The 24171-nt window shown below is 33.1% G+C and overlaps 5 protein-coding genes across 13 annotated transcripts; 3 read left to right on the top strand and 2 right to left on the bottom strand.

The window, feature by feature from the left end:
* The first annotated feature begins 382 nt into the window (after nucleotides 1–382).
* LOC107890967 (cis-prenyltransferase 4, chloroplastic) lies at nucleotides 383–2081 on the top strand. The gene is made up of 3 exons (XM_016815571.2): nucleotides 383–913; nucleotides 997–1064; nucleotides 1266–2081. Exons 1-3 carry the CDS (start codon nucleotides 503–505, stop codon nucleotides 1702–1704), a joined length of 918 nt encoding a protein of 305 aa, XP_016671060.1. The 5' UTR covers nucleotides 383–502; the 3' UTR covers nucleotides 1705–2081.
* Nucleotides 2082–3458: 1377 nt separating this feature from the next.
* LOC107890968 (high mobility group B protein 1) lies at nucleotides 3459–5616 on the bottom strand. 7 transcript variants are annotated; one of them, XM_016815573.2, is made up of 8 exons: nucleotides 5404–5616; nucleotides 4893–4940; nucleotides 4534–4656; nucleotides 4387–4444; nucleotides 4257–4301; nucleotides 3893–3973; nucleotides 3740–3805; nucleotides 3459–3658 (listed from the first exon to the last, which is right to left on the bottom strand). In XM_016815573.2, exons 2-8 carry the CDS (start codon nucleotides 4937–4939, stop codon nucleotides 3629–3631), a joined length of 450 nt encoding a protein of 149 aa, XP_016671062.1. In that variant the 5' UTR covers nucleotide 4940; nucleotides 5404–5616; the 3' UTR covers nucleotides 3459–3628. The 7 variants fall into 7 exon arrangements, with proteins under 7 accessions (XP_016671062.1, XP_016671065.1, XP_040956939.1 ...); XM_016815576.2 differs by having other exon boundaries at nucleotides 3459–3655; nucleotides 5404–5611; XM_041101005.1 differs by having other exon boundaries at nucleotides 3459–3655; nucleotides 5395–5533.
* A 386-nt stretch (nucleotides 5617–6002) lies between these two features.
* Nucleotides 6003–8206, top strand: LOC107890971 (protein yippee-like). Its single transcript, XM_016815582.2, has 6 exons — nucleotides 6003–6157; nucleotides 6290–6447; nucleotides 7004–7047; nucleotides 7585–7693; nucleotides 7821–7876; nucleotides 7955–8206. Exons 2-6 carry the CDS (start codon nucleotides 6352–6354, stop codon nucleotides 8037–8039), a joined length of 390 nt encoding a protein of 129 aa, XP_016671071.1. The 5' UTR covers nucleotides 6003–6157; nucleotides 6290–6351; the 3' UTR covers nucleotides 8040–8206.
* Nucleotides 8207–8319: 113 nt separating this feature from the next.
* LOC107890969 (uncharacterized) lies at nucleotides 8320–10896 on the bottom strand. Of its 3 annotated transcripts, none has more exons than XM_016815581.2 (5): nucleotides 10469–10896; nucleotides 10055–10094; nucleotides 9815–9975; nucleotides 9013–9720; nucleotides 8320–8785 (listed from the first exon to the last, which is right to left on the bottom strand). In XM_016815581.2, exons 1-5 carry the CDS (start codon nucleotides 10676–10678, stop codon nucleotides 8780–8782), a joined length of 1125 nt encoding a protein of 374 aa, XP_016671070.1. In that variant the 5' UTR covers nucleotides 10679–10896; the 3' UTR covers nucleotides 8320–8779. The 3 variants fall into 3 exon arrangements, with proteins under 3 accessions (XP_016671070.1, XP_016671067.1, XP_016671068.1); XM_016815578.2 differs by having other exon boundaries at nucleotides 8320–8676; nucleotides 10469–10893; XM_016815579.2 differs by having other exon boundaries at nucleotides 8320–8661; nucleotides 10469–10889.
* Nucleotides 10897–19859: 8963 nt separating this feature from the next.
* Nucleotides 19860–21611, top strand: LOC107890972 (lactosylceramide 4-alpha-galactosyltransferase). Its single transcript, XM_016815583.2, has one exon. It carries the CDS (start codon nucleotides 20253–20255, stop codon nucleotides 21441–21443), a length of 1191 nt encoding a protein of 396 aa, XP_016671072.1. The 5' UTR covers nucleotides 19860–20252; the 3' UTR covers nucleotides 21444–21611.
* The last annotated feature ends 2560 nt before the right edge of the window (nucleotides 21612–24171 follow it).

Genomic DNA, 24171 nt, shown 5'->3' with positions numbered 1-24171 from the left:
CTTACGCTTTTCAAAAGGATAAGTCATTTTACAAGGAAAAATGCTTATTCTCCGTTGACCTGCAAGTCATTTTCGTTGACCAAGCTATTTTCTGTGAAACAAACACAGGAAAATGTAGAAAATATTTTCCGTAAAACCTTTTACATGTAAACAAACGGACCCTAAGTTCTAGCCTCATGACATTAATATGTATCGGTCCGTACTGGTTGATACAACTCTAAACCATTTTAATTTATATAATTATATATAATTTATATAAATACACGTGTAAAAACAAATGGTAAACGAAAAGGATGGATGGTGATCATCATGACAAGTTCCGTTTCTATCAAAGCTCATACAAAAACAACTAACTGCTAACTTTACTTCCTTTACTTATTTACTGTTGTCTATTATATTTTGTAATAGGTTAACCCACTTCACCCGTTGTCTTATAGATTAAAAGCAATGCCGACAATTTTGAGCAAAACAGCACCCTTTACCGTTCCGCCGAAACCTAGCAATGCCCTTCTCTCTGCATTTCTCTCCCACTCCGCTCATCACCGCTCCTTCTCCTCTATCCAAACCTTTCTTCCTCGTGCCGTACTACCACACACTCCACGCGCCCAAATCCCCATTCTGCTCCTCCACGGAACACGCGCTCACTCATCAAGGCAAAAAAGAAGCCTTTGATCGGGGACCTGAAGACAGCCAAACGCTTCCATTAGGACTACGGAGAGACGCAATGCCCAGCCACGTGGCGGTGATCATGGATGGGAACCGTAGGTGGGCCCGGTTGAGAGACTTGCCCGTCAGGTCAGGTTACGAAGCCGGCGTAGAGTCCTTGAGGAAGATTGTGGAGATCTGTTGCAAATGGGGGATAAAAGTACTCAGTGTTTTTGCTTTCTCTAGTGATAATTGGTTTCGTCCCAAAGTTAGTTCTGTTTTCATGCCTTGCTTTCTTTTAATTGGGGTGTTAATTTATAGCTGCTCACACTTTCATTCATCGCATTGCAGGTGGAAGTGGAATTTTTGATGAGTTTGTTTGAAAGGGGAATGCAAGAGGATACAGGGATCTTTTTTAGGTAATATTAATACATTTTGAACTCGCTCTGTTGATCTTCAAATTTCTCTCATCTTAGTGCATATGCATTTGGAACCCAATGATACTATATTACATGAACTTAGGTGTTGCTTTGGTGTCTTCAAATTTCTCTCCTAATTTCCACTGATTCTCCATTCTGACTTGTTGATAGTATCTAAGGAAGTAAGTGCTTTGATAACAGGGAAAACATTAGAATATCTGTTATTGGAGATCTAACTAAGCTCCCTAAGGCCCTTCAGGAACTGATGGTCAACTTAGAGGAAGCCACCAAGAATAATACACGTTTTCAACTAATCGTAGCGGTCAGTTACAGCGGACACTATGATGTTGTTCAAGCTTGCCAAAGGCTTGCTCTGAAGGCAAAGTGTGGTCTTATCGAACCCAGTGACATCAATGTCTCTCTAATGGAACAGGAACTAGAAACAAATTGCACTGAATTCCCCCATCCCGACCTGCTTATAAGGACAAGTGGAGAGTTTAGAATTAGCAATTTCATGTTATGGCAGCTGGCATATACTGAATTGTTCTTTGCACAGTCACTATGGCCGGATTTCGGAGAAGCCGAGTTTTTGAAGGCATTGCTTGCCTTTCAGCAAAGGCAGAGACGTTACGGTGTATGAAGTTATTTGTGTACGACTGTTGACACTTAGTTATTGATGGTGACATACGAAGGGGGTTAACAAGAAGCTGTATTTGGCATTGGAGTATTAGAATCAACTTGCACAGAGCATATATTTTGCAGTGCAATCAGGTAAGAAACTAAATGTAATGTCCTTGAAACTGGAAGTTGATCGTAAACAAGGTTCAACACTCGAAAGACCCCCCATTGTAATTTGTAACTGTCATTAAGTTCTCCTTACCATGACTTCCCTCTATATTCTCTAGGGTGATAGATTAATAACCACGTAAATTACGTGTAGTGAAGTAAGATTTGCTCCACTCTGTACTCCTAATGCTTCTCTGGAGGCCTTCAGTAATAAAGAGATACGGTTATTTACTTTTTGTCCCTTTTTTTTTTGCCTTTTAGTGAATCTTTTATTTTGATCGCTCTAAATTTTATTTGGACAATTTAGTCACTGTCATTAAATTTGACTTAGCATTTTTTTTACTTTTGACTAAAGTTAAAGACTTCTCTATAATTAATCCAAAACACATTCTTGTCCATCATAAGACCCACCAATCCTCGTTACCATTGCACTTATCTCTATTGCCCTCCCACACCATAAGGTAAGAACTACCTTACATGATTGCTTGCAACTGCATCTATTTTAGGCCTTGGAAGAGTGCATTTTCTTTAGTTTTTTAGGCCGTGAAGCAGAGCCCCGAAGTTCAATAGGGAGTAGGGAGGCCAATCGTTTCGTTGCAACGCGGGAAGATATGGATGCGCCGAAGCTTTTGTGAGAATGACTTAATTCCAGCTAGGGTTGTAACAATTGATTCTTTTGCCAGATTCTTGTCCATCACATCTTATTTTCCAGCACCAACAAAGTTCTGCACAACATGTGGAGCTGGAAGTTTAAAGAGACTATAATATACCTAAAATTTTACATGTAGAATGATCCATTTGATGGGAAATGGTGGAAATTGAAAGCAAGGCAACTTAAATGTTGCCATAACCAGCCAGCCTCCCTAAAACTATCTCTAAATACATATGATTGATTTGAATCTCATTATTACATTATCCAATATAGTCACCAATAACAAATCTCACCCATTATTTTTCATTTAATAGGAACTAATTTTATCCTCATCAAAATAAACCAACTCCTAAAGTATTGCATCTTTGTCATAAAACTATGAGCACCTAAATTAAATCCTAACTGTGAAATTTATGTGTAAACAAATTGAATTTGATATAATTTATTTAAATTAATTATTTAGCTCAATATCAAGATAGGCGTGAATATAATTATAAAATATAATTTCAATAGAAAACTTAAATGTCAAAGTTGTTAAAACCCCATTCGTTGATTGGGTGTCGAGTTTTGACTTAATCCAGTAACGAAATTCAGGTAAATTAAAAGTTGCAAAATTCATATATATTTTTTTAGTATTCTTTATGTCTGTTTTACTGTTACGGTCCATTTTCGGGATCCATGACTACCTCTACCAATAATGTCGTCTCCAAAGTTCGAACCTAGATCCTCCTCTTGAGAGTGTAATGTATCTTCCCTTGTCAGTAAATTCATATCTACTTTAATCCCTTGTCCTCGTAAATATGTGATTCCTCAAAATGCTATGGAGTTTGATTTACTCTGTTTGGTCATTGGTGGCTTTCCTTAATTAGAGCCCTTTTCAGAACAAAATAATGAAATCGAAGGTCAACAATTGGGCTGTTTTCTAGCGCATAATTGTCCAACAGAGGAAAGCATGATAAACTAGAATATGTTTCATCTTGTCAGCAACTATATACTGGCTAAAAGCGAGAAATACAAAAACATCATTATGCTACGGTACAAAGAGACCTACAAGTATTAACATACAAAAAGTAGAACCTTTCCGCTATGTTTAATCATATTTTATGTCCAAATCAACCACTGCCCTTCAATCTTCGTCTTCATCCTCCTCCTCCTCCTTCCAAAAGGTGCACAGCGTCAATACTATACAAGGAAAGGGAAATACAAACCAGTATTGCAGAACTTAAAACTAGATTACCTCTCCACTACCCTCATTCTCTTCATCATTCACCTCTTCAGCATCCCGACCATTAGCAGAAATTTCCTACCAATTATGACAGTGAAACAAATAAAATAAAAAGTCGAACAAATCATTGCTTGAAATGAAGAAATTATAATACAATTTATTCACCTGTTTCTTGTTGTAGTCCTTCATTTGATTTTCATATTCAACCTTCCTTTTTTGTGCTTTGACCTCATAAGGGCCTTTTTCCTTCATAAACATGCAATAATGTCATTAACAGAGATTATTACAATTATTAATAACCCTTCTTGTAAAAATGAAAATTTTATGTACCATGACTACTAATATACCTTTCATGATAAACTGACGTGGAAACTGTTTGCCAGAAATGATAACGCATATGCATACATTCAGACAATAATAAGCCACAAAGAATTCCAAAGTTGCGGCAGAAAAAGGGGGAGATCCACAAAAATTGCAGTATCAAGCACCAACAAATAGACATCTATGTAATAAAGATTTCAGAACTTACTTCCTCGGACATGGATTTCCACATCTCTCCCGCAGCTTTTCCAACCTGGAAGCAAAAAAATTTAAATAGAAAACCATAAAGTCATTGGAAAAACATACATTTAATAGCATGCTCAAAGATTGCAACTTACAGCTGATACAGCCTTCACATTAGGATTTTCCTTCTTGAATGTAGTTCTAAACTCCTCGCTGTTACGCAAACATGATTAAACCAATGAAAACAGTAGAGCACCACATTCAAATATTTTATAACCTACAGCTACAGGTGAAATACATACAGGAAAACGAAGAAAGCACTAGGAGGCCTCTTTGGTTTGTTGGGGTCTTTCTTAGCCTTTTTCTCCCTCTTAGCTTTCCGAATGCTGCTTCTATCAACAGGAGCCTTCCGCTTCCCAACCTTTCTACAAAGAATAGAGACAATATATTCATCATTACAATATTCCTATATAAACCGTATGGATCATATCCATATATAAACCTTCATTAAGGCTTAAGCATTCATAAAACCGATTCGTTTAGTAATCACCGCTAACACATTAGCAGGAACAACGAGAACAATTAGTAAAATATCAGAAAGAATATCTCAAAATTCATTTTAGATGTAAAAAGTGAAAAAAGCAGTACTAAGTCACCTCACCTATCCTCAGCAGGCTTCACAGCACCCTTACCTCTAGCTCCTGTCATTCTACAGAAAACCAAAAACACGGAAAAAGACTATAATAAACCACTTATATAAACATGTAAATCAAAATTCAGAATATAATAAATACGTTGACTTTGAATTACCTTCTTTTTAAAAAAAAAAAGAGAGTAAAAACATTAGAATAACAAACAAACAAGCATAAAATAAAATGACATTTTGATCATTACAAACTACTAGTAGTCAAGCAAAGCAGAACTTAAGTTAATAACATAACTCAAATTTACAAAAGAAATCATGAAAAGTCGAATTCCAATAACATAATATAAGTGTTTAAATAAGCCTATTCGCATTACATGATTATTTACTGAATAAAAAAACATTATATATACACAAACAGAGTTACGATTTTCTTAAATTTTGCTTACTTCACCGTTCTAATCTATAAAAACAATAAAATAAAAAAAAAGAACCAGAAGGAACCAGATCTAGAGAATACCAACGCTACCTCACAGGAAATTAATAACAGATGCTTTTGAGAGCAAACAAAAATAAGGATCGAAGAGTTTTTAGAGAATATCAAAGGGCGGTGAAAGAGAAAGGAAAACAGGGGGGCAGAGAGCGGTGAAAAAATTTGATAGAAATGACCGGGTCAGCCGGTTTATTCTTTTAAGGGCTTTGGCGTGAAGGCGATTGCCGCCATCGCCTGAGAAGCCAATGCGGTTCATTTTACTGGATATAGCCGGTTTGATATATTCGAGAATATGGTTGATAATTATATAATTGTGTATTTAATGAAATTTTATTAGGGCCACGTGCTTAATTTAGGGGAATTTTGTGACCGATGAGCTTGAGCGTTGCTGATTATTTTGCCGCCAAGTTATTCCCTACGGTGCGACGACGATGGGTGAAATCTGCGTCGCGTTTGAATCTTTGTTTAAAAGATAAATAAATTAATCTTTATAGGTCAGAAGAAAGTGTATTTAATTATAAATTAAATCAAAATTCTCATATAATTAATAAATATATATTTTAAAAATTATAAAAATATATTTAATAAACTAGTTATAAGCTAAAAGTTCCAGAAATTAATATTAATAATGAAGATTATAAATTACGCTCAACTCAACTATCCATATTTTCTTTAACCTGGAATCATATAAATAAAAATTGGGTTAACCGATCCAGTATTGGCTCCAAATTTCATCGCGATTTTCATTTATATTTTGCTCTCTGTGACTGCTGCCTCGGAATTGGTAAAGGTAATGTCATTCATATGTAACACATGTGTACATTACACGTCCGCCATTACTTTTCCTACATTGGTTTCTTTTTCGATCCGGTTTCTTCCATTCTTACTTTTTTTTTCTCGTTTATTTGATTTCTTTTTGAAGGTTTAGTGGAAAGATTGATAGGTTTTTTTGATTAAGGAAAGGGAGGGAAAAAAAAAAGCAGAATGGGGAGGTTGTTCGTAATTACCCTTGAAGGAAGCGTTTATAGCTGCAACCACTGCCATACCCATCTGGCTCTCCTCGACGACATCATTTCTAAGGTTCATTTTTTTCTTATTGCTGACAACATCTTTTGATCTTTCACGTGTTAGTTTTCTACATTGTTAGTGTTTTTTTTTTATGGGGGTTACATGTGATTCTGGGTTCCTTTCTGAAGTGTTCTTGGGTTACGGGAAATTGATAAATATTGTGATAGATAAACCGAATATGATTGAACCATCATCTAAATAATAGTGGGGATTCAACTGATGCCTTATTCTGTTTCTGATTGCTGAAATGTTGCACATTACATTCAATGTGATTCCTTTTTTGTTTTGCAATTGTGGATGTTGGTATATTGATTCTTGTATAAATATTTGCTTTGATTGAAGAAGTAGAATAAGTAGGATGTACGTTAGTCTAACTTGTTAAATTTTGGATACTCTTAGAATCATCATACTAACAGGGGAGATTGTCAATACTTACTCGAACCTGAATGGATTTTCTGTCTTTTATCTCTTCATCTAAACCCTGTTTTCTCATTGTCCCCTGGCATAATATCAGTTATATTTCAGCAATACAGACACATACTAACCTCATCCTTTACCCGTGTTTCAGTCTTTCCACTGCAGGCATGGAAAGGCTTATCTCTTTGATAAGGTGTAAGTGTTCCTTTGTTGCGTACTCTATAAAGCCAACTTTTGTCTGTAGAGTCTTGTCTAGCACTATTCTTTTCTACTATATTACTATGTATTTATTCTCTCCTTTCTGCAATCAGTGAGAGCTATGTATTTGTGAGGTTTTGATTGTGGTATGTATGCTCTTTTCTTTCAATTTGCACAAAGAAAGATGACCCAGATCATCTTATTGCCACTAAATAAACACTAAGAAGTCAACAATCTGAACCAGTCAGCTACCCGCTATTCTAGACAACACACTGACAAGCAGACAGCTCAAAATAAATTAGTCATTCATGACTTTTCTATGATTTCCCTTCATTAATGACTGCTTAGTTTGTCAAATCTCTAGACTATAAGTGAAGTATATGCATTGTTGCAAGAAGAACCATGGAATAGGCAAATGCAAAATACTCATGATGGATTTCAAAGCCTTGGGGCATGCTTCATTACTTATATCATAGCATAATCTGCAGATATGAGTGGTTCAAATTACTTATTTTCTTTCTTAATGCATAGCAGTGTGAATATCACAGTGGGAGAGAAAGAAGAACGCATGATGATGACTGGATTGCACACTGTTGTTGATATATTCTGTGTTGGGTGTGGCTCAATTGTGGGATGGAAATATGTAAGAACTAGTTTTTCAGTTTTTGGCGCATTTGCCGGTTTGATTCCTTTTCAAGGCTTAGGTGCATGAGTTATTTTCAGAGAACCTTTTCTCTTCTGCTAACGTTGTGAATTCTGAGTGATTCTAGGAGTCTGCACATGAAAAGACTCAGAAGTACAAAGAGGGAAAGTTCATTCTTGAGAGGTGCCATATTCACCTTTTTCTTTTGGTTTGCATGTAAAATTGCAATGCTCTCAAATGTATTTTCTAACTGTGGAGCAGGTTTAAGGTGTTGGGTCCTGATGGAAGCAACTATTTGGTGAATCATGATGCTATGGTTAGTGGAAGTGATGCTGATAATGCTTGATTACTTTGCAATTCAGTTTTGGCAGTTTGCCATTTGACCAAACGTCTTAATTGTACATCCTTTTAATCTCATGTGATTGTTGGCCTTCCATGGCCTCTTAATATGGAAATATTTTCTGTTACTGAACTTCCTTTGCAATTGATACTAGAATGATACCATTCGTCAAAGTCCATGTTGTTTGTCATTGTTTCCTAATGAAATCTTTATGCAAGTCTTTACATATTACCAAATGGATTGCTTGTTAACTCCTGATATTAATACAGAACACACCATGAACGCATAGTACAAAATTCTGGTTACTTCACATGATAGAATACACAACAGAATAAAAGGAAGCAGTGTTTGTATGTACATGCATCCTTCATTGACCATATGTAATATCTAGTTTAGTCTAGATGAGCTATAGAAATCTTAAACCGTTGAGAAGCTTCTGCAATGTTTTACGACCCCACTGAACATCACTTTGCAACACATTTCTGTGAAAAGGCGCCACATCAGGAAGTTCTTCTTTGGCTACTGGGGGCTCCTGAATATGCTGGTTGAGCTGCTCCTCATCGTCCTTTGCTACTGCAGTTGTTTCTTCTTCCGATTGTTCTCCTTCAGGTTCTGGCTTCTCATCTAACTGAACATTATTATGCTGGCATTAAAATAACATCGCAAAGGAAAAGGCATAACTATATCAGCCGCAATACCAACAACCATGGCAGATTTTGCAAGGGGAAAACTACATATTGCCTCCCTTAACCCTATCATTGTAAAGTTCATATCAAAGCATCACAGATCGTCAAATGGGCAAGTAATTGATAATTCTGTACTGATCAAAGCATTGAAGTCTTTCCTTTACATTTGAGGCTTTATATATTAGAATAACTGATCAAGCATTGATAATTCTTGTCCCATTTGCAATAATTTTATATGCCATTTTTCTTAAATCATCAGAAAGGGCAGAGCAATACACTCATCAGGCAATTACCTCAGACAAATTGTGATCTAAGGCTTCATCGACTCCAATCAATGCATTAATTGTACTATTCTCATCATCACTCAACATCTCTTCTTCAGTTGACACTGTTGTTAATGGACTCAAGCCAGGCACTAGAACAGGATTACCTTCATATGCTATCATATTTCCCTCAACTTCTTCAGTTGCTCTGCTGATATCGCCAATGTCTTCTGCTACCAAAACATTCTTATTTGAAATATCCAAAGCTTCATCATCTGGGTAGTTAGTTCTCTTCAAATCAAGCACTCCATCATCTGCAGCATTTGCTATGAAGTCTTCTGTTGGGTAACTAATGTTCTCTGCAACAATAGCCAAGGGCTTCTCTGGTGAAGGATCACCATTGCCAGTGGCCAATTCCTCAGGTAATGCTTGTAATTGCTCCTCTCCAGGAGAGGTATGATTTATGTCAGGGACTAGTTCTTCCTCTGGAGGTGTCAAGTTTTCTGCAACGATTGCCATCTCAGAATCAAGAAGAGGTCCGTCTTGATTAGTTAATGCCTCTTCCTCTATAATATTCTGATATTCAGCTTTATCCCAGTCTTCGCAAACAACAATGGTATTATTGGTCTCAGTTTCACGGGATTCAAATATCCGATCAGGGTCCGGCTGCCATAAAAGGTTCCCAGTTCTAGTTTTAAGAATGAATTTGAACTGGATTGATACTCGAACAGGTACATCCTGAGCAAGTTCAAAACAATAAATGTCATCAATATGGCCATTGCGAGTTTCAACATTAAAAATATTTCACATTCTTCATAAGATTCCTCCTTACCAGCTCTACTGTCCAAACATGTCCTTCAGACCAAGTCAGTGGTACAGCATTTTCAGGGTCCCATAACCCTAACATTGGATGATCACCTACTATAAAAAAATGTTCTCCAAAGGAGCACTCCTTCTCTAACTGGAATCTGACATTAACAGTCTTTGATGGAACTGTGCATTACAGGATTTAAAATGAGAATTTCAGCAAAATCAATAACAGACAAATATTTAAAAGGCTGCAAGATCTTACTTTCTTGTTCAGGTTGAGTTTCCACCGTTTCCAACTCCACCTACATAATGGAAATTTACCGATTGAAACGGTAAATGAAACAATATATTACGTTTCTACATTTAAACGAAACCATCGATTGATTATTAAATTCTTTAGAAATAGACAGTCTAAAAGATTCCTTAAATATTAAAAGGCAGTCACTGCCAGACTAGATTAAAGATTCACTGGGAAGATCATATATATTAAAAAAAGAGCAGAAACTTGGGAATCATGCTAACGAGTTTCTTCAACAACAGAAGGCAAGAATTACAGTTTCCAGAAACCAAAACCATTCAAGAACCAGTACAAGAAGAAAATAAATCAAAACCATAAATATTTGAAGAAATATCTCTAAGGGGAAAAAAACCGAAAATAGAGATAAAGGGTACATACCTGCGAGTCCTGTGATGAAAGAAGAGGATGCAGACGCTTGTGTTGCGGAGAAAGCAAATGCAAGGACCGGATTCTAACAACATCTTTTGAAGGAAATAAGCATAGTTGAGGTCTATTAAGAGAAAGATCCTTGAAACAAGAAAACCCGACATCATTATGCTTCTCAATGATAGGCTTGGAGCAACAAGAGCTTGTTAAGGTTTTCATCATTTTCCAGTTCACAACAGTAACTCTCGCTCTCTCTCACTTGCGGCTTTCAGTTGTGGTTCACAAAAATCATTGCTTTTGTCGATTGTGGGTAATAATTTTGGTTGTGGTGGTGGTGATCTCTATAAAATGGGTGGGACCTGATCGGGATAAAGAAGGCAAGGAGATTGGTATCATCATCCACGTGGCGTTTAGACACGTAATGACCGTATGAGTTGAGTTTGAATCTGGCTTTACTTGCGTAAGAATCTCTCAACCTAACTGGCAACTGTTATGTTTTTAACATTTCGAGAGAGCCTTTGTTTTGATCCCACGCCGTTCGATGGCGGTCACATCTGTCTCTTTACTAGTTTCATAATCGGCTTGCAGTTCTGGTGCTATACTCCATTTATGGCCACCAGTTTTTTAAAAGTTGTTAAGAGGTCAGGGTCCAGTCGATACAGCATTGGGGTTACCATATTCCCTGAAATGTTGGTGTATGATCAAATCCTAAAATAACGTATCAAATTTGGGCCTTTTGGTAAGCCTTCTCTGGAGCCACTATCCTGTTTAAGGGCTGCTGAAAGAGACCGGTTAGACCTCGTCCGATTTGGGATTTGAGATCTAGTTTCTAGGATCATTGTAAGAGCAACAATTGGCATGGACTGACTCAAGCTTATATTAAATCAAACTCTAAAATCAATATAAATTAAAAATATTCAAACTCAAATCGATGAAAATCCTAATAAAAGAACCAAATTTAAATAGTAACCCTTATCATCTTACTTAATTCTTATGGTTAAAAAATAATCTATTTTAAGACGTATTCATTTTGGTCATTCAAAAAATATCTTTTTGAAGTGTTGATTGTAGTAAGAAAAAAATTAAAGATTAAAGTGAAAAAATGGTAAAAACTAAAATAATACACAAAAATTATCAAATTGTACTTATTTGAAATATAAATTTTAAATAGAAATATTCAAAATTATAATAACAAATCGGTTGACATTATCAATGGATAAAAATTTCAACAATTTATTTAATTTATTTTGATGTTTTGAAATTATTTTCAAAAATTATTAATGAAAATTATTGTCTTTAATAGTGGTCCACGAAACCCAAATTTCTTTTGGTTATATGATCTTGAATCTTCCATACTAAGCTAAAAGCAAAGAAACATATTTACAATTAATTAATCTTATCTTCCATTCCAAACAAAACTCGTATTTTTTTCATCGCTTCTTTACCTAAACCTAAAACAAGCAATTAATTTAATTAAGGCATAATGACTTATTTGATCCTCAAACTTTACAAAAAAAAGTCATTTTAGCCCTTTATTTAATTTTTTGCCTTTTTTATCCCTTAAACTTACATTTTTTGTCAAATCACCCCAAAATGAATAAAAAAAATTAACATTTTTAACTTTACTGATGTTGCGTACACGTGGATGACATGTAAGTATTTAATTAAAATTCAAAAATTCAAAAATTCAAAAAAATATAAAACTATTCTTAAAATTTAAAAATCATTAAAATTATTAAAAACTTATAAAAATATTTTTTAATATTATTTAAATTTTAAAAATTTAATTAAATGTTGATGTGTCATCTATGTGGCAAACCCACATGTATGCTACATCAGCAAAGTTAACACGTATTAACTTTTTCATCTAATTTGGGATGATTTGACAAAAAATGCAAGTTTTAGGGCTAAAAGAAGCGAAAAATTAAATGAATGGCTAAAATAACTTCTTTTTTTTTGTAAAGTTGGAGAGCGAAAAAAGTCATTATGCCTTTAATTAATTGCAAGTATCTTTTCATTTACTTTTAGCTTAACATGGAATATTAGAGAGTATATAATCAAAAGGAATTTAAGTTTTATAGACAAAATTTGAGTTCATTTTGTTAATGATAATTTATAAAAATAAAATAAAATTTTAAAAATTAAAAGGAGATTAAATTAATTAAATTTGATATTATAGTAATAAATCAATTGAAATTATCAATGAAAAAAAATTTTCAACAATTTATTTGGATGTTTTGAATTTTTCAAATTTCAATATTAAAAAAAAATTAAATTTTCAGCAACGGGATAAACAAGTACAATTTAACAATTTGTGAATTATTTTAGTTTCTATCGCTTTTTCACTTTAATCATTGATTTTTTTTACCCCAATCAATACTTAAAAAAATACATTTTGGGTGACCAAAATGAAATCGACCTAAAAATTGAGTGGCTAAAATGAAAGTGTAAACATGATGTGTGTAACAGCCCGATTTTGGGTCTAGTCGGAACAGTAGTTTTGGGACCACAAATCCGACGAGGAAAAATGTAATGGCCTGAATTTTCAGAGGTGTCAGAACGGTGATTCGAGATCACTAAATTCGACAAATGGGTAGAAAATATTATTAATTTAGTGAGTATAAGTTAAATGTGAAGTTAGGAAAATTGTTGAAATAGTGAATAATACACTAGAAATAAATATTAAAATAATTAGAATAAAAAATGAGGTATCGAGATCTCAGGGATTTTAAATCGAGCCATAAATATTTTTATAAATATTTATGTACTGTTAAAAAGTTAGTATTAAAGTTTCGTTAAGAAATTTTAAAGTTCCGATAATTAATTGAATAAAAAGGACTAAATTGTAACAAATGCAAAATTATGGGAAATGATTAAATAGCTTAAATAATAAAAAGAAGAGGGCTTAAAAGGAAAATAGACCCAATGTCTATTTGGATTGGACGGCAAAGGCATGAAATCAGCAACAAAGTAAGGAGAATTAAGGGCAAAATTGGAATATTGCAAAATTTACTTAATAAAGTTAGGACCAAAGTGGAATTATCTAGATTTCTCTTTATTTTTCTGCATTCTCATCAGAAAAAAAACACCATAGAAGGGTTTTCTTAAGCTGGTTCTTCCTATTTTTACTGCAGGTAAGTTAAATTCTTGATTATTTCTTGAAAATTTTGTATTTTTGTGACTTTTACAACTAGGCCCACTTATTGTATTCATTAGTTTTTGATTCTATAAAAGAAGTTGAAAGTTGCTATGAATACATGCTGGAAGTTTATGATGATTTAGCATGGAATTAGAGCTTTAAATTGTTCATATGCTGATTTTATTGAAAGAATTTAATAGAAAGTGAATGTTTGGGACCTAATAGTAAAAGAGTTTGAAGATAGAGTTATATGTGGAAATTCTGAATTTCAATAGTTGTGATACAACTTATGATGTCTAGGTAAAGTATTAATTGAGAAAATTAGATTAATTGAGGGGTTAATTGAGAAAGGACCGAATTGTATAAACTGTGAAATTTGGGGCAAAATGGAAATCAACATTTTGCACTAAAGCAGTTTTGGACAGCAGCAGCAGTATAACTTTGAAAAATCACCAAAAATTGTGGGAATTGAATTAGAGGATGAATAAAATATGAAATTAAAGCTTGTTGAGTCTAGTTTCTCAGAAACGGTCTAAGAAATAGAATTGTAAATCATGAGATATAATAAATTTGTGAGACAATGTCAAAATGATTTCGGGTTCCCCTGTTCTAACTTTGGAAAATCATCAAAAATTGAAGAAAAATAATTATAAGTTATAATTTATATGCTTAGAATCTTTTCAAAGGAAACAAACTAAAACATCATCGGAATTTTGTACAATTAGCTAATTCATTTTTAGTGAAGAGTGGTCGGAGCTGTTAGACAACGAAACAAGGGAAACTTTAAAGAATAAACTGTATTAATTGGCTGAACCAAAAATTTTTAAAATTTTATGGTAAGAAGATATGTGAGTCTAGTTTCAAGAAAAATTTACGGATCTTAATTTGGAGCTCTGTATCTCCGGATAAAAATAATTTAGTGACTCTAACTCAGACGGACAACTTGAATTTTACATACAAGAAAATAGTGAAAGTATGAATAATGTTGTTTAAATGTGTTATACACATTAAGGATGAGGAATGGAGAGGAGGTGGAGGAAAATTGGGAAATATATGAATGATTTGTGTATAATTGGTCATATGCTTGATTATAATTGATAAACGATGAAATAGAAATGATGCTTATATTTGTGTATTATTGGTCATGGTTTAAGCTCATGTGTGAAAATAAAGTTTCATAGTATGTGTGTATGGTATATTCGGTATATGATTTGGCATGAAATAATGTCATGAATGGTTTATGAATTAACACATGTTGGTAAGTCTGATACATGAATAAATGTTGTGCTCATCCATGCTTATAATGCTTATGCTATATGTGTATTTGGCTAACATATTTGGTATACATGCTTAGGCTTTGGTCAAGTAGTGGCTAGACTATGCCACGTTAAATTTATAAGTTATGCATTGAAATGATTTATTATGTGGCTAGCCCCAAAAAGAATTATGTTTAAATACACTAACTTGTGACTATGGTTGAATGATATGTTTATATTTTGTGTGATGTGCATAGAAAACGAGTGTGGAAAGATAATGAAAAGTAAGTTCATATAGCTGAAAGTTAATGATTAAATGTTAATTTCATGAATTATATAATGTATGATGAAATATATATTTATTGATGAAATGAGAATAAAATAAAATTGTGAAAACTGAATAAATGATCAAATTGAGCGGAACGCCGGATTTGAGTACTTCTAATCAGTGACAAGTGACAAAGTGATAAGTGATAGGTGACAAAGTGATAAGTGGTAGCTTTAGCTACACTTATCTGATCAAGTGACAAAGTGATAGGTAGTAGCCTAGCTACACTTATCTGATCAGGGACAAGTGATAAGTGATCATACGTAAGACCATAGTTATACTATGGCAAAGTGGAAGTGAAGTACTCAATTTTCCGTAACTGTTCCCTAATTTGATTAAGGATGGTAAGTGACAAATGGGCCCAAAAGAATTAAAGTAAATGGATAAGTGGTAGTGTATTTATACCAGGATGATGTTGTTATTTAAGCTAAAGTGATATTTTCATTTCAAAATTGAGAATTTCATAAATGTGTTATTGAATGGTATAATCGATAAGCGTTGAGTTAAATGGTAAATACGTATTAGTGTTGAACTTAATGTCATTGAATTGTACGTGAATTAAATGGAAACTGCTAGTGATATGATTTAAATTGTGAGCATGAGAAATTGCGAATTGAATGAAATGGAAATGAAGTATTAAATTGCATGAGTATGTATCGGGTCTCATAGGCCCTAATTATTATGATTATAATATTTTGAGGATATATTGTGCAAAGTTATAGAAACATGTTAATTATTTTTGAAAGTTTTAATTTAGATGAAATTTTATAACTCGGTTAAATACGTTTACAAGTGTATGTTTTTTGGTAATGTCTCGTACCCTATTCCGGTGTTGGATACGGGTAAGGGGTGTTATAATGTGGCGTATACAGTTAATCGCCGTTAGAGATTTAAGGTTGGGTGACTAGAATGAAAATATTCTAAAAATTAAGTGATCAAATTGCAAAAAATTCATTTTGGGTGATCAAAATAAAAATATTTTAAAAATTGGGTGACCAACTAAGTAGTTTACCCATATATATTGCATGCTGAAAAGCAAGTAATTGATTATGGGATGATTGGGGAGCCAAAGGATCAAAGTAATAAAGCAATGAGATTAAGGAAGCTTCTGATATGATGAAAACGATGTTTCTTCATGGTTTCACCAATTATCTTTTAATCTTTGTTTCTTTCTTTAAAGCCCAAAGTTTGCTGCAAACAATAAAACTTACTGTGGGGCCCCATTTACATGATACTTTCTGTATTCAAATTTGATGCACAATAAATCTAATCTTCCGAACCTAAATGGTAATATAATTTTATTATTTTAATAGATTTTATATTTATCATTTTTAAATGATTAAATTATTTTTTTATATTTTTAAGAGGGTCAAAGTATAATTTTACCTTTACTAATTTAAATTTTTAAAATTTTTAAAGGAATAATATAAAAAAATTTTCAGCCCCTGATTTCGCTACTAATAATAAACAAACAAATAAATTTACTAATTCATTTTTAGGTAGGTTAAACTATGTTATTTAGTCTTTACACTTTGATGATGCTTTTAGTTTCTCTCTCTATATATATATATATTTAAAAATTTTGGAATTTTAATCCTAACAAAACAGTGGCTATTAATTTTATTAAATTTGTTGTTTTTGAAATTTTATTTCTTTTTTTTTTAAATTAAAGTGTAAGAATACATTAGAATTTTCTAACACTATAAATGGAGTTTAACTCTACTTCGACAGGGTAAGGTACATAAAATAATCAACAACATGTATGCTATATAGGGTGTTTAAATTTCGGTTAAAATGTAATTAACTGATTGAATCGATCGGTTAATTCATCTAATTCGGTTGGACGTCAGTTAATGAATTTTTTGAAGTTCAGTTATCAGTTAGTTTTAATTCGGTTAATTCGGTCAAATTGACATTATCAATTTATTTTTTGATATGTTTTATACTTATTTTGGCCAAAAAGTTAAAAATATATAAATTTTGGTTCGATTAACGGTTAAAAAATTAAAAATCAATTAATATTAATTATATTCAATTAATGGTTTGGTTAATTATTTAAACACCCTTGAATTATTGTTTTTTCACTCAAATCCTAAAACGGAAATCATTACAAATATCTAAAGTACTATTGCCAGACAACTTGTCTTTACAAAAACAATATCTAAATGGTACTGTTTAGATAAATTCATAATATGAATATTTAAAATAAATACATAAACATAATAAAATTATAGTTTAATGACCAATTTAGTCACTAACGTTGACATGTTTTATTAAAATGGTCCTAATTGTAAATATAATATGTCAAAATTAATAATACAAAAATTATATTCTCTATGTCCCAATAAAAATAACTCAAATTTGAGGTTTTAGGATCAAACCATTTAAATTTAAACTTAAATTATTTTCAAACGCTTTAATCAATTAAATTTCATTAATAATGTATTATAAAAAGGTTTTATTCTTAATAAAATTTTACCATTAAAAGTCAAAATGAAGTATGTTTGGGGGTCAGAATATTAAAATATAGGTTAATAAAAACCTATAACAGTGTGTGGTGGGGTGGACGTGCTTAAGCAAGTTGTATAGTTTAGACCCAATGCTGGGTGCTTAAAGTCAAATGTTTGGGGGCAAGCCGTCCTGCCCTCCTCATTCCATCCTTTTAAAGTCTTCATTAATCATGTAGCCACGATTTGATTTCTCAGATTACAAATACAGCAATTAATGGATAAAATACTTATCGAAAATAAAATTAATGCAGAAATTTCCACATGTTGTCATCTTTGTGTTTGTTAGATGCCTGGATTTTTTTATAAAATAATTAGTTGAGCTAATTTAGAGATTAAGACCATTATTAATAAATATAATGATTTAATGCATACATGCGTTTAATGCTAAATCCAAGTTGCGGAGAAGTAAAGACCTGCAAGAAAGAAAAGAAGATAAATTATCTTTTTTTTTTTTATCTCTTATTAAATATTTTATGACGATTTTTTTGTACCTGACATGACATAACAAAAGTAAAATTTTATCATGATTCATGACTACTTTTTTTAATAATTGAAGTTTTTTTAAAATTATTATAAATAATTCTTATCAATTAAAAAATTGTAAGTACTTAAGCCTTATAGGGACTTCTCATCTTCCAAAATATAATTAGGGACCAAATTTTGGTCTTCATCAAGACCTCCAATGTTGGTCCATATAATTTATATATTCAGATGGGTCAATTTCAATGGTTACATCATAAAAATTAAATAACTTGATTTAACCAATTCCCTAAAACATCATCAACCGAAACCGATTGGTCCTCTCTTAATATCAACTTGTTTTGCTCCCTTCCACTAGTTTTTATTTATTTTTATCATCAATTTTTAAAACAATAAAATTCAATAATTTATTTCCTAAAATCATTTTTTTAGATCCAGTAAAAAGACAAATAAATATAAGTTATGATTATATTTACTCTTTTAACACAATATTTAAAACTACTTATAGCCTCTCACCAATCGAGTTAAGACTCACCGATACTCAATTCAATCAATTTTAACTAATTTCAAAAGGAAAAGAAAAATAGAAACGTAAACTATAAAGCATTGAAATTTGGGTGTTGCTGAGGTAGCGTAAGATTAGGTAATATACGCATAGACTGGTTTTGGTCAACACAGTGAGTACCATACAGATACAGATACATATACATTTGATTAGTATTATTATATATTGATACTTGTATCTGTTTGATTTTAAAAAAAATTATACTGGTTGAGGCACCGCATTTCAAATATGTATGGATGGAATTTATCGAGATGTATTTGGTATGAAAGATATTTGTTATTGGAGGGAAATATTAGGTTTATATTTTTATAATTTTTAAAAGAATTATTATTTTTGGGACAACCTTATAATATTATCAAAATAAATATTTAAAAAAAATCACTGAACAAACTAGTGATGATGCTATAAAAGTATATGAATAAAATTACATCAAATAAAAAAAATAATTTAACTTAGGATGCATGACTTACACATAATTTTAAAGAAAATTAAATAATATATTCAGAATCCATAATCTATTCCAAGTATATTAATTGAATTACTTTCGCGCGATTATTGCAAGAAATAAATCTTAATGGATCTGCTTAATTATGATTATAGAAATTAATTTAAAAAAAACCAATTATTACATAAATGTAATATTTTGAATGGTAGGAATAAAACTTAAAACCCACAAATTCAAGATACTGAATATTAGGTATAGTATTTAAGAGTGTAAGTGGGTCATATTAATAAAAATAATAGTTTTTTTGTAAAGCATAGACAAAGGAAGAAGTCAATAATAAATCGAGTGATTTTAGATAGGGTTGGTATTGGTACTTAACAAGTAATGTTCAAATTTATGACCTTTCTTCTTTATCGGCTTTAGATTTTAAAGCAGGCTTAAGTAAATTTGGACAAGTTTTTTTTTTTTTTTAATATTTTTGTCAGTTAATATTATATCGGAGAGTTGTTTTTATTAATGGGAATAAAAAAATTGGTCAAAATTTCCTTAAAAAACTAAACGTTTAGATAACATGATTATTGGCTTTTTTGTAGGATTATGGATAGCCTCAGCTATTCCTTTCAAGCCTTACCCATGAAGAGCATGAATTTAACATCCATTTAGTCATATAAGCAGGACGGGATAAATAGAACTCGTAAGAAGGGTCAAGGAAACTGCTAATTTCCATCCTTTATTTTCTATACACCCCGGCGGCTGGCGGCTTTTCAAACTTGCCAAACACGACTGACAACATGCCTTTAGAATTCTTCAATCACTACGCCTGGCTTTAGACCTATAATAAATATTATTACGTGTTTAAAGAAAAACCAAGTATGGGAAAAACAAATCCATTTTCATAGTTTCCCATTTTTATATGTTTAATTCTATACATGTTTCCTTTGGGACGTGTCTCTGACTCTCTTTTTATTTACTTCAAACCATCTCTTTCTTCTCTGACCTCCATCCAAGCTTTATTTTGGGAGCTCTAAATTCTAATTGCTTCTGAAACTCCACCCCATATCTTGCCAAGTACCATGACGTTTAAAAGAGTCGTTTCTCATGAAATTTTTGGGCACCGGCTAGTTAGCCGGTCCAAATCGCCTGTTATTTCTATTGTCTTGTTTTCGCTTCTTATATTTTTTATGTTTGCATACAGTATCATTTCTAACATGTCTCTGCAATCGGCTACCTTTACTGTTCTTCCTATTTCATTCACTATTTCTACACAAAGGAATATGATCGTTGAAGGTGATGGTGAAAATGATCAGTTTCACACGGGAATCCGTAGAAAACTACCGGAAAATGAGATTTTCAGGTCGGACGAGTTGACAGAGAAGTTCCATGGTCGGGTCCAGGAATTCTTTAATCACAAGTGCGAGGTCCAATTCTTCATGACATGGATTTCGACGGCTGAGTCTTTTGGAACAAGAGAAATCTTAGCTGTGGAAAGTGTTTTTAAGGCACATCCTCATGGTTGTCTGATGATTCTATCAAGAACCCTGGACTCTGCCCAGGGTCACATGATCCTTAAACCCCTGCTCGATCGTGGGTTCAAAGTTCAAGCAGTGACCCCAGACTTGCCATTCTTGCTCAAGAATACGCCAGCCGAAGCTTGGTTCAATGACATCAAGAGTGGGGAAAAGGACCCTGGTGGGATCCCTCTGGCTCAGAATCTATCCAATTTAATGAGACTGGCAGCTTTATACAAGTACGGAGGTATCTACTTGGACACGGATTTCATAGTGCTGAAAAGTTTTAAAGGTCTGAAGAATACAATCGGAGCACAAAGCATCAATTCGGCCAAGAACTGGACGAGATTGAACAATGCAGTTCTGGTGTTTGATATGAACCATCCCCTCCTATACAAGTTCATTGAGGAATTTGCTTTAACCTTTGATGGTAACAAATGGGGACATAATGGTCCCTATATGGTTTCCAGGGTGGTTCATAGAGTGGAAGGAAGACCAGGTTACAATTTCACCATCTTGCCACCTGTGGCCTTTTATCCTGTTGATTGGATTAAAATAGTTCGCCTTTTTAAGGTGCCATCACAACAGGCTGACCCCAAATGGTTTGAAGCTAAGCTGCAAGAGCTAAACGAGAAGAGCTATGGACTCCATCTCTGGAATAAGCAAAGTAGCAAACTAATGGTTGAAGAGGGAAGTGCAATGGGAAAATTATTATCAGAGCACTGTGTCTTGTGTAATCAGATATATAGTTCTTGATTGCACATTGTAAAGCCGATTCAAACAGGTTCACAATTTTGTACAGTTCGTTGCTTGAAAGGAACTCGAATTCGAGGTCTGTGATTTTTCATTTCTTTATGATTTCCATTTGTAAATTTAATGTGAATTAGATACAGATAAATCAGATCAATCTACCACAAATCATAATCCTAAGTCTTCTCAACCTCAACCTGAATCTAAAACCTGGCAGCTTCCTATATGACTTTTTCCTGCTCAGTCTACGGTTACTATTTCTTGTTTTCCTATTGTTGAATCTAGAGTCTTTTCCCATGGAACTACCATCTGAAACAGAGCCACTTAGGCTACCGGTTTCGAACCTATCTAACGATCCAATCGGCTTAATCGATGCCCAGGGATCCTCTACTTCACCATCTGTATCACTTCCCCATAAGGGTACAGATTTTACGATTGGTGAGCCACTGTAATCCTGGAAATGAGTTAACAAACTAGTATGTTCCATTTCGAATAATCTCTTCAATGACGTGCTTCCGCTTTTCATCAACTCTAATAAACTGCTACTTCTTCGAGAAGACGAAATGGAGGAACTCGAAGCCGCTGCGTTGGAAGTTATCGAAGACGATGATGATGAAGACCAATACAGAGATTTCTGGTGCTGGATTATCCGCCTAATGCTTTCTTTTTGAGCTTCTGAATTGATGAAATAAGGGTTCTGTTCATCTTGTTCTTCGGTTATCTCCGATGATATCATAATCTAAAATCTTTTTTCTTTTGTCCAAAATCAACCCTCAATTCAAGAATTAAAACACAATTCATTGTTATTGAGAAACTCAATATGGACAAAGAAGAAAGAAAAAAGGAACACATATGCCAACAACTGCCAGAAAACAAAAGTAAAAGCCGGCCATGGTAAAAGAAAACAAAAACAGAAGAGGGTCTAGTTTTGTGCTAGATGACACACATCCTGGGTTCATATCTATAAGTAAACCTGGAACTTGACTTAAACAGGGATGTTTTTACATTAGATAATGGTTGAAGCTTGCTTTATAAACAAGCTAAATAAAGAACACATTTTATTATATGCTATACAGAAACCAAGAAAAGAATTTCATCAAGTAAATATGTTCATTCTAGATAAGGGAGATACCTTTGGAATTCCCCAGGACAGTAATAATGAAAAGAACAGGGCACATCCATCTATATATATTGTTCCCCTGAACATCCTAGCTCACGCATTTATAAGTAGGACCCAATTACGGAGCCGAGTCCATGAGATCCCTGCATATCTCTTAACGGTATTATTAACTACCTGAATCCAGGCATGTCTCAGTCACTTTCTTATTTATCCATCCAAATTTGGTTCAGACTAGGATACATCCATTTCTCCTCAGATGCATGCAAGAAAATTCTCTTTGATATCATGCATTTACTCTATTAATATAATTATGATCACATGTATATATATATGCATGTACAACCACAATTTGTTTAAATTTGACCTACCAACAATAATACATGGAAAATTATTTAATATATTATTAGCAGTGCTTTTAGCCAAGTTTTAAGGAGGGGTACATGTAACATTTAAAGTATAGTCATTAACTTTGTTTTAAAATATATATATATTCTTCTTTGAATCCTCTTGTAGAATTAAAATATTTCACTAAGCCTTCCTCCCCTCCATTCGGAAGCAAGATTAATAGTATCATTTGGGTTAGGTCATCAATTAGATCCTTTTCCATTAAAAGTGTCTATTGAAAAATTCATGAGCCATGAAATCCGAAGGAAATGATTTGGGAGCTTTCATGGAAATTTCAAGGGCCTCAAAGGGCTAGGTACTTTATATGGCTTCTACTCAAACAACACCTACGTACTAATTTGGAACGTATGAAGCAAGGGATTAGACAAGATGGTTCTTGTGGTCTATGTGGGCATGTCTCTGAGGCTATATTACATGTTATTCGAGATTGTCTTGCAACAAAGGAGATATGGTCTCGAACAATTCCAGTAGTCAAGCTGAATGCTTTCTTTTTTGGAGGTTTACATGAGTGGTTAGCGTCTAATTTACAGAATAAGCTGAGGATGCAAATGGAAGGGATTGATTGGCAATGTTTTTTTGGAACGGTTGTCTGGCGTATTTGAAAGAATTACAATCTATTTGTTTTTTAGGGAATATCTTTGGGTACTAAAAAAGTCTCTTATAGTTGGGCTAAACAATAAATGTGTCTAAGTTGCAAATTCCTACTCCGACTCCAACCTTGTTCGAAAATTGAATTCAATTGAACACTGATGGTGCAGTTCAGAGGTTTTTGTAATATTGTTTCAAAAAAAAAAAATCCACTAAGCCTTAAATTATATATCATTGATTTATGTATGATTATATGAATGTGCCAGTTTACCTCTCCACCATCTCCTCTGCTGCTATTCTTTTTGTTACCCATACGGATAACTTAGTGCCCTACCATTTCCAATTTCGATTAAACTGAACTTGTTGAAGGAGAATAAAAAGTTCGTACATAGTTTTAAAGGAAAAAAACTGAACTTGTTGATTCCAAGTTAGTTTTTTTTCCCTTTCTATTTTTGATGTTTTTGTATTTTCCTCTATTTAGAGGCATTTAGAAATTTGATTTTGTTTAATATGATAAATATTACTTGGAATGCTTATAAGATTCGTTTCATGAGAATGCAACATTTGGATTTTGGGGATTGACAGAAACAGAGAATGAAGATCATTCATCTCCACCTCCCG

The sequence above is a fragment of the Gossypium hirsutum genome, chromosome D09, assembly GCF_007990345.1.
Source record: "Gossypium hirsutum isolate 1008001.06 chromosome D09, Gossypium_hirsutum_v2.1, whole genome shotgun sequence".
Classification (NCBI taxonomy): Eukaryota; Viridiplantae; Streptophyta; class Magnoliopsida; order Malvales; family Malvaceae; genus Gossypium; species Gossypium hirsutum.
This window is presented reverse-complemented; position numbering and strand designations above follow the sequence as displayed.

Coding starts and splice junctions, on each gene's coding strand:
- LOC107890971 (XM_016815582.2), top strand. CDS start 6,352: ATGGGGAGGTTGTTCGTAATTACCCTTGAAGGAAGCGTTTATAGCTGC. Junction 7,048..7,584: donor GCTTATCTCTTTGATAAGGT/GTAAGTGTTCCT, acceptor AATGCATAGCAG/TGTGAATATCACAGTGGGAG. Junction 7,877..7,954: donor GGAAAGTTCATTCTTGAGAG/GTGCCATATTCA, acceptor ACTGTGGAGCAG/GTTTAAGGTGTTGGGTCCTG.
- LOC107890967 (XM_016815571.2), top strand. CDS start 503: ATGCCCTTCTCTCTGCATTTCTCTCCCACTCCGCTCATCACCGCTCCT. Junction 914..996: donor ATAATTGGTTTCGTCCCAAA/GTTAGTTCTGTT, acceptor ATCGCATTGCAG/GTGGAAGTGGAATTTTTGAT. Junction 1,065..1,265: donor GATACAGGGATCTTTTTTAG/GTAATATTAATA, acceptor CTTTGATAACAG/GGAAAACATTAGAATATCTG.
- LOC107890972 (XM_016815583.2), top strand. CDS start 20,253: ATGACGTTTAAAAGAGTCGTTTCTCATGAAATTTTTGGGCACCGGCTA.
- LOC107890969 (XM_016815578.2), bottom strand. CDS start 10,678: ATGATGAAAACCTTAACAAGCTCTTGTTGCTCCAAGCCTATCATTGAG. Junction 10,095..10,468: donor TTTCATCACAGGACTCGCAG/GTATGTACCCTT, acceptor TCCATTATGTAG/GTGGAGTTGGAAACGGTGGA. Junction 9,721..9,814: donor ATGTTTGGACAGTAGAGCTG/GTAAGGAGGAAT, acceptor GAACTTGCTCAG/GATGTACCTGTTCGAGTATC.
- LOC107890968 (XM_016815573.2), bottom strand. CDS start 4,939: ATGACAGGAGCTAGAGGTAAGGGTGCTGTGAAGCCTGCTGAGGATAG. Junction 4,445..4,533: donor AGTGCTTTCTTCGTTTTCCT/GTATGTATTTCA, acceptor TTTGCGTAACAG/CGAGGAGTTTAGAACTACAT. Junction 3,806..3,892: donor AGGACTACAACAAGAAACAG/GTGAATAAATTG, acceptor CATAATTGGTAG/GAAATTTCTGCTAATGGTCG.